The sequence below is a fragment of the Phaethon lepturus genome, unplaced genomic scaffold, assembly GCF_000687285.1.
Source record: "Phaethon lepturus isolate BGI_N335 unplaced genomic scaffold, ASM68728v1 scaffold49940, whole genome shotgun sequence".
Taxonomy (NCBI): domain Eukaryota; kingdom Metazoa; phylum Chordata; class Aves; order Phaethontiformes; family Phaethontidae; genus Phaethon; species Phaethon lepturus.
In genome coordinates this window covers 22,383-30,380 of record NW_010510699.1, presented here as the reverse complement: position 1 = coordinate 30,380, position 7,998 = coordinate 22,383, and the positions used below count along the sequence as shown (strand labels likewise).

Here is a 7,998-nt window from a genome sequence, read left to right as displayed (position 1 = left end):
GAACAGAGTATTATGCTGATTCTGGCACCCAACAGGAAAAAAAAAAACCAAACTTAAACCACTTTCAAGCTGTTATCACCTTAATTGTACAGTGCCAGCAGTTTGAGAGAAAGCACGTAACCGTATTGCACTTAAAAGAACACTCACTCGTCAAATAGTACAGCGTTGGCTATTATACAGAGAGCTTCTTTCAGACTATACAATTTGCTTTACAAGTAGTCTAAACCACAAACTACATACATACTAGGTAAGATCCAAATCAAATTAGTATTAGATTACAGTCACAGTTTTCATTCAATAACAGGTCAATTTATTTGGATGAGCTGTGGCCCCCTCCCCGCTTCAGAAAACAAACCAGCATGAGGCATTTCCCAGATGAACATCTCTGATTTCATACACTGACAAACCAAGTCCTGTTTGATAAGCATTACAATTGTGCATGGTCCTCTTAAGGCCACAGAGCGTTATGTTACAATGTGGACATATTTTTCCCTCACTGGGAGGGGAGTATCCTTCAGAAATTAAGGAATCCCTGAAACTATGTCTTCAAAGGTCGCACTAGTAGGTTTAAAATAAACTTAAGGAATAAACTGCCTATGCAATTTACAAATCGTTTTTGTAACAGACAAACTATTTCCTCCCTTGTGTCTATTCTTTATCACAGCAAAGCTATTTCTAGCCATGTTTCTTAAAAGGAAAAGTTACATATACTTCACGTTTGGTAATGATTTGTGTAGATGAGGTGCAAGTAGGGAGACCCATGAAAAAAATCACCCATCATTAAATTTCTGTCATGTCAACTGCAGCTAGTACTGATACCATGTGCTGTAAGATTGAATAGTTCTTTGCATACTCAGAACACAAGTGAGAATCCCAAATACAAAGCCATTGTATTCTACTTCAATGCTGGATACTTCCTCTGTCCAATTCTTCCCAGCCTTGAACTTCCAGTGGCTGCAGGAGACTGAAAAAGGAGAACAGAAATAAAAAAATGTGTAGTAAAAGTGTCATACTGGAGACAAAAAGTTGGCAATAAAGTTTTCAATGCAAATCTGTTAACTTAAACAGGTGCTAGACTGGTCTATAAGCACATTTAACGCTGCATGCAACTCTGCAGACTAAGCTATTAAAACGTAAAATCAAAATGCATCCAAGATTAAGATTCTGCTTGCCAGGTGATGCTGACTATCAAAGCCAAATCACCCTTCAGAGGCACCAGATTTTCACAGCAGTACACAGTTTTCATCTCTGTGGCTCTAATGAGGCAAGAGAAACTCATCCTGCAGTAGCAAGAGCCTTGTTTCATGTACAAGCCTTGCTGTAATGCAGGTACCTGTGACAGTGAGATGGCCTCTTTTGTCACACAACCTTTTAACCCTTCACACTTGGTTTGAGAAAAGATGAAAGAGACTGCAGTGTGGCAGCTGCTCCCTCCATTACTTTATCTTGCAAAATTCCCAAATGCTACACAGGCAGGGAAAGCCCAGAGGCAAACCAGGTGACAGACTGGATTATCTCACTGTAAGGACGAGCTGGGGGTGGGGAGTGCGGGAAAGAACACAAAGACTATGTTCAAAAGGCACCTGGGAGAAGAAAAGGTGGAATTTGTACTGATATTTAAGGCCACACCAAGTTACTTATTAAAGGTAGGTGTGGCCTGTGATCACTTAAAACAAGAAGGTTCAGCATGACTATGATTTACTCAAGCAACATTTCACTGTACTTGGTTTAACAGTCAGGGCTAACAAGTCCATGGTTTTCTTCAAAGATGAGGCCTTTACTCACTTGTGCAAATTGAGAAGGATTGTAGAATGGTACTGTTCCGGCTGAAGGTCCCCCCGAAGGTGGTACAGTGGCAGGCTAGAAAGTAGATAATACTGAAGTTACTGCAGAGCTTCACTGCCTCTCAAATGTGGTTTGCTTAGTCATACAGAGTAAATATTCACAGTAATAATGCCAACAATATGGACAGAGCAGCATATTGTAACAACTGCAGAAAGTGCTGGTACAGTTTGCATCCACATCTTTAATATTACTTGCTTAATGTAGGAATTGGCAAAACAATGTCACATGCATAAACTGTAAATAGCTCTGAAAATCCAAAGCATGCAAAACCAAAACAAGACACCAGTGCAACTTCACTGAATTAGTACCTTCTGCTTTTGTTAGTAGACCTTAGGACTTGCCCCAAAATAAACTTTCTACATCAAGTTCTGCTTTACTAAGAAATATCAGAAAGGGTTTGCGTCACCCCTGTATGGTGACACCACAGTACTGGAACTTACAGCAGAGATGAAGCATTCCTTTAATTCCTACAGGGGCTTTTGCAGATGAAACAGGCAATGGTATTATTACTGATTTGAGACTAGCAGCAGTAGAATGACAAGGTTTTGCTTGTGTAAGTCTTTTTAGGAGTTTTTTGTTTGGGTTTTTTGTTTGTTTAAAATCAACTGACTTCTTTGGTATCCCATGAAAGAGCTGATCAAAATAATTAAGTGAATCTCTTAGGAATATGAACATAAACAAAAAGCATGCCTTTGGAGTTGGATTACATGCATTCTCATAAGTACAAAAACTCTGAAGACCCTGTTTGAGAGTTAAAAGGAACACTACATCATTAGTCACTTTTGATGTTATTTCTGTGAAATGAAGAGAGGGGAAAATGACTAAAAGTAGCATTAGTAAGTATTTGAGCAAATGCAAAATAAACAAGGGAAAAGTAAATAAGTTAACATAAATGAGAATGGCCAGCCACATGTACCTGATTAAAATGCTGGCTTACTTCACGTGATAATGAACTCATTGAACTAGAGCGCGAAAGCTACAAAACAGCAAGAACACACAAATACAAAAAAACACAAATAAAAAAATCGTCATGCATGTCACTGCCCCAAGCTTTCAGTTGTTTTATTTAATTTTAAAAGTCTCACTGCCAAAGGTTAAACCAACTTCGAGTTAAAAAAAAAAAAAGTAAAGCCAGAAGTTAGTTTAAATCAAAAGGACTTCTTAAAGCACAAAATTATATAGATATAGAAAACTTTTAGTAGGAACAAAGGCAATGTTACTCTGCCTGGCACATAGCAATCTGTTTTCCTCTTTGTGTCTTGCACTTAATATTAGTGAAATTATATGCATGCACGGGGGCAAGAAGAGGTCCTCAAACTGCTATTGACATTTTACTCTGAAAAAGGCTTTTAAAAGTCTACTTATATAGAAGGAGATCACACTACAGAACATAGGCCACAGAGGTTGAACTTCTTGTATGGACTTAGAGGTTCTTTCTGTACAATTGTAGAGGCAGTCATACGATTCCATTTTGGCTAGTTATCAGCAACTGAATCAGCTACTTGTTGTTTTAGATGGCCCATGTTAAGTCCACTACAAATTAATGGTTAAAATAAATATGCTGGACAGGTCATTAGCTAACTACTTTGAATGAAGCCTTACCTCGCCTGATTGGGAACCATCAGGGTTAGAAACAGGAAGTCCAGATCCAGGAGGAAGGATTGCAGGGTTTAAATACTAAAGTAAAACAATGAACTTTTATTAATCTTTGTTACTATGATGCTATTCCACATTTCTGCTATATTGAACCCGCTGAAGTAAAACAACATTACAACTTATCAGGGCAGATGATACACACAGTGTATGGCTCTTCCTATGTTCCTGGTCCCTTTGGTCACTTTTCACAGGCTTCCCACTTCCATTTTCACTTACATTTCCCTTCTCCAGTTTTTAACTAAAATGTAGGCATTATGTTTGTGTAAAACAACAACATGTTTTGTACATACTGTGGCTATGAAACTACTATTCAGAATCATGAGGGTTTTTTAATCAGAAGTTTGAATTATACATACAAGACTTTCTTTCTAACCCACCTCTGGTTCAACTGCTGCAGCAGGATCTGTGTTGGTTTGATTTGCAGCTGGTGTGTGCTCTGCTGCACCACTCCCTTCCATTGGCTGGGGTTCCCCTGGAACTACAAAGGAAATGGGATTTAGCCAAACACACCATACCAGGGCGTTTGACTTCACAGATACGAAGCAGAGACATCAGCAGAACTGAATTTCTACAATACCAATCTTCTTCCAGGAAAAGGTAATTTAAAGAGGGCAGTGTCAATGTCTCTAGATGCCCCAGTCTTATTGCAAGTCTGCAAAAGCAGGAGATGCATACAGTTCATACAGGTAACCCTGGTGCAACACAGCACGTAGTAAAAGCAGAAAAAAAGGGAAGAAGGTAAGCAAGTGTGCAGGTAAGACCTCTCCCTTTCTTTCCCCTAATAGCAGTCCTAGAACTAGGAACAGGGGTCAGAAGCAAGCACAAGATACTGAGCAACACAAGACTGCTACACAGTTTAAATTTTTCTATTTGGATGGCCTAGCCACTTTGCAACAGGACCAAGGGTTGGGCAAAAAACCCAAAACCGAACCTTGTTGTTTGCAGCATGCAGAGCTGGGCATTACTAACCCATTTGTTTTACTGCAGTTCCCAGACTAATTCTACTTCTAAAACAAACTGGAGTTAATGAGATTGAACAGTCTTAAATGTTCATTAAAGACTACATAATACATACTCTGACAAAAGTAACTTAGATGACCATACAACCACAAATAACTATATAACCTCCTTACAATTTTATCCACTCATGACACACCTGAGTTTGGAACAAATACATTCGCAGGAATTGGCATTGGTGCCAAGGGGGCAAATAGGTCTGATGGTGCAGGAACAGCACCACCTGATTTGGTTCCGCCTGGATTTAGGACATCAACGTAACGCGCTCTGCTTCCAGCTGAAACAGAAAAATCCAGAAATAACAAGAAATAAGCCTTGTGTTAGTCAGCCCTATGTCTATTTCAAACAGTCTGCCAGTTAAGCCATCTTTCAGACTCAGAAAATAATGCTCCAGGAATACAAACAACACTAGCTTATAGTCAGGTTACAGTTGTGACAGCAATCACAGTGCAGAAGCTAGGTGCAAGCAAAGCCAGCAATAGCCACAGATCCATGATATCACTGAGTTGCGAACTGTGCCCAAATAACTCTAAAAAAGCCAAGTCTTCTTCCTTCACATTTTACACAAGAGAAAAATCCGAAGTCTTCCATACTCCAAGCATCAGTGCTGTCTGTTACCTGCTCTTCTGGAGAACATGTTGACAGGGGCACTAGGTGGGCCTCCGGGTCCAGGTGGAACAGTCTGAGGAACTTTAGGAAATCCTGTTGGAGGTGGTGGCGGAGGCTTACTCTGCAGGGAGAACAGAAAAAAAAAAAAAATCCAACCAAATCATTGACCAAGAGTTTTAAAGCAAGTATCTGTCTGACTTCTCCTCTTCTTTACCTATCCCAGAGCACATACAATTTGGTGTACAGACTGACATCTTGTAGTGCAAACCAGTATTCCTCATCTTCCATTTGATAACTAATGTTAAGTGGCATTTCTACAATTCATCTATGCTCATTCTAAAGGAAAACATTTACAACAGCAGTTCTTATAATTTGTTTGTGTTTTGAGACAGATCCTTGAATGACAAGGATGGACAGGATGTGTGATTTTCTTCGCTTTACATTTTCAAAACTATAGACTCTTCCTACCTTTTTTCCTATATTCTGTTTGCAGCAAATCAATTAACAAGCAATTGCCTAGGTGATGTCAGCCTCTATGAAGAGATATGCCAGACTAAGTTTACAGTAAATTCCTTTGTAAATTCAATCGCAATTACTGAATCCACACCAGCAAATAAAGATACAAATGGTTCCATAAGGATTTAGACTACAAGAACATGTAACCTGTTTATTAGTTTCAAAAAATGTTGCACATTTTAATCTAAATTCAGTAAAAAGCACCTCTGAAGAGCCAATAACAGATTAAAGAAAATAGTATGCCAGTAAAGATTTGAGTTTTCCACTTGGGGAAATAATGAGTCCTCAGATTTTTACCTCTTCTTCTGGTTCATCCAGATTAACCCAGCGTTGTTTTTGTTCATCCCAAACAATCTACAAGAAAAGCACAGTCAAAGATTAGGAGTTTCAACACAGCTGTTAATAAAAAAAAAAACCAACCCACAAACAACAAAAAAATGTAACTTTTTTTTTTAAAAGCTAGTCTTGGAATAAGCATGATCTTGAAAGTTTTACACACATTTGTTTACTCGTCAAAACAATGTTCATCTGTCATCAAGGAAAACATTTTGAACACATTAAAATGTATAAAGGTTTTTGTGATTTAGAGGCCTTACTGATTTGTTCTTGTCATCTGGAAGGTGAGCTTCATTCTTTCCTTTTCCCATCAGCCAGCGAAACCAGTTTGCACCAGTCTAAAAAGAAATAAATGTATTCAGTTAACTTTCTCAACACTGTCTTTACAGGCAGATTAAAAGAAACATTCATGCAAAAATTCATTTTCTATTAGGGACTTCAACTCTGAGCCCAGAGTTCCACCTAATGAATAGAAAGAAACAGTTTAGTCAGGACCTCTTGAATCAGTACCCTGGACCGGGAGTACTCACATCTACTAACAAATCTCCCCCAGCTATAGCTACCTTTCTTAGAAAGCTTACCTTTCTAGGTGCTGCCTCCTTTTTAATTTCTTTTTTAGTCTCTTTTCCTGCAGGAACAGAGGGAGAAGGAGAGGGCTGTTTTGCTGCAGAGTTGGATCTCTCTCGTCCCACAGAATGAGCAGAGGACTCTGAAGTTGTTCGGGATCTTTGCCCATAGCCCTGTATTACAAATATACAAGAAAAGTACAAAGCTGTCACTGCTGGAGTAATGAATTACATTTCATCTTGCTAAACAAATTCCTTCTTTGAAAAGTTAGTAAGAGGAAGACATACAAAAGCATGTGAAAATAAACATAAAAAAGAATGAAGATTTAGTGAAAGAAACACCCTGCTCATGGCATACCATATGTGCTGAAGACTGAGATGCAGATCTGGATCTTCGTCCTGGTGCCTGGTTAGATATAAAGCCAGGACATGCTTAATAAGCAAGCTGCTAAATAGCTGACACAACATTCACTTTTTATCAAGAATGTCTACCCAATTAAAGATATTCAAGCTGGTCATTTGGGTACTTCTATCTCCTCTGACATGTAGGAGGTGCAGAAAAAGAGGTGAAGTCTGGCCAACTAATTGCACTATCATGTAACTGGTCCATTAAAGAGAGTTAAATCAGGGCACTGCTGTGCAGGCTAACAAGCCCACAAGAGGAAAGGTATAAAAATGCTGCACCAGGGAGTGGTTACTGCATTTTTTTTTCCCCTCCAACATTAGGTTGTTCTTCTAACGTTAGTATAGCAACTCAAGCATAAAAAAACCTCCCTGTTTCTTCTACAAGTATGGTTAACTTCTAGTTAAAAAGTCTCCCCATCCTTTATCAGTTGCCAAACGGATCTCTATTAAAAATGTTTATATTAATTCTTTCAAACAATTGTCACTTCAGAAGACTAAACTTCCAAGGAGATACCAACTTCAGTGGTATTTAAACAGTGAAAATACTATACATTTTTAAAAGGGATTTGGCATTTTGATAAACATCTTCCACATTCCCAGTCATGACCAAGTGGTAGTCAAGACTATGCTTTTACAACTCAGTCACAGAACTGTTCTTTAGGGCCTGCTTGCCTCACTTCCTGATGTATGCTACAAGTTCTTCTGGCTATCAGGAATCATTCTGGGAGATGGGAGAGGAAGGCAGGGCAGAGAAAGATAAATTCAATTCTTCGGACAATAGCCTGGTATCCCCTCCCCTACCCCCTTTTTTTTTTCTTTAATTCTTTTTAGAGAAGAGAATTATAGCAAAAATTTTTCTACTAGTTCTTCATTATTTATTCCACTGAAGGGGAAGGACAGTGGGGAAGAAAACTTAAGTTTCAAGTCTTGCTGAAGAGCAAGACAGAGTCCCAATATACTCTTGTGTTTGCAGGGATCTTCAATGCAGCTGACAGTTGCTGAAGAGATGTACAAAATAAAGATACCATGCTAGCCATTCTGCCATAGA

At 38.8% G+C, this 7,998-nt stretch overlaps 1 protein-coding gene across 1 annotated transcript in view; it reads right to left on the bottom strand.

Annotated features, from left to right (window-relative positions):
• Positions 1–895: 895 nt before the first annotated feature.
• SEC16A (SEC16 homolog A (S. cerevisiae)) overlaps positions 896–7,998 on the bottom strand; it is a 25,626-nt gene continuing 18,523 nt past the window's right edge. The window contains exons 20-30 of the mRNA XM_010281629.1: positions 7,976–7,998; positions 6,561–6,719; positions 6,240–6,317; positions 5,941–5,997; positions 5,137–5,248; positions 4,658–4,795; positions 3,879–3,979; positions 3,448–3,522; positions 2,762–2,821; positions 1,786–1,860; positions 896–964 (exon numbers count right to left, since the gene is read on the bottom strand). The exon at positions 7,976–7,998 is cut by the window's right edge and continues 78 nt beyond it. Of these exons, the coding sequence (XP_010279931.1) occupies positions 896–964; positions 1,786–1,860; positions 2,762–2,821; positions 3,448–3,522; positions 3,879–3,979; positions 4,658–4,795; positions 5,137–5,248; positions 5,941–5,997; positions 6,240–6,317; positions 6,561–6,719; positions 7,976–7,998 (947 nt within the window). The remainder of the gene's footprint in view (positions 965–1,785; positions 1,861–2,761; positions 2,822–3,447; positions 3,523–3,878; positions 3,980–4,657; positions 4,796–5,136; positions 5,249–5,940; positions 5,998–6,239; positions 6,318–6,560; positions 6,720–7,975) is intronic.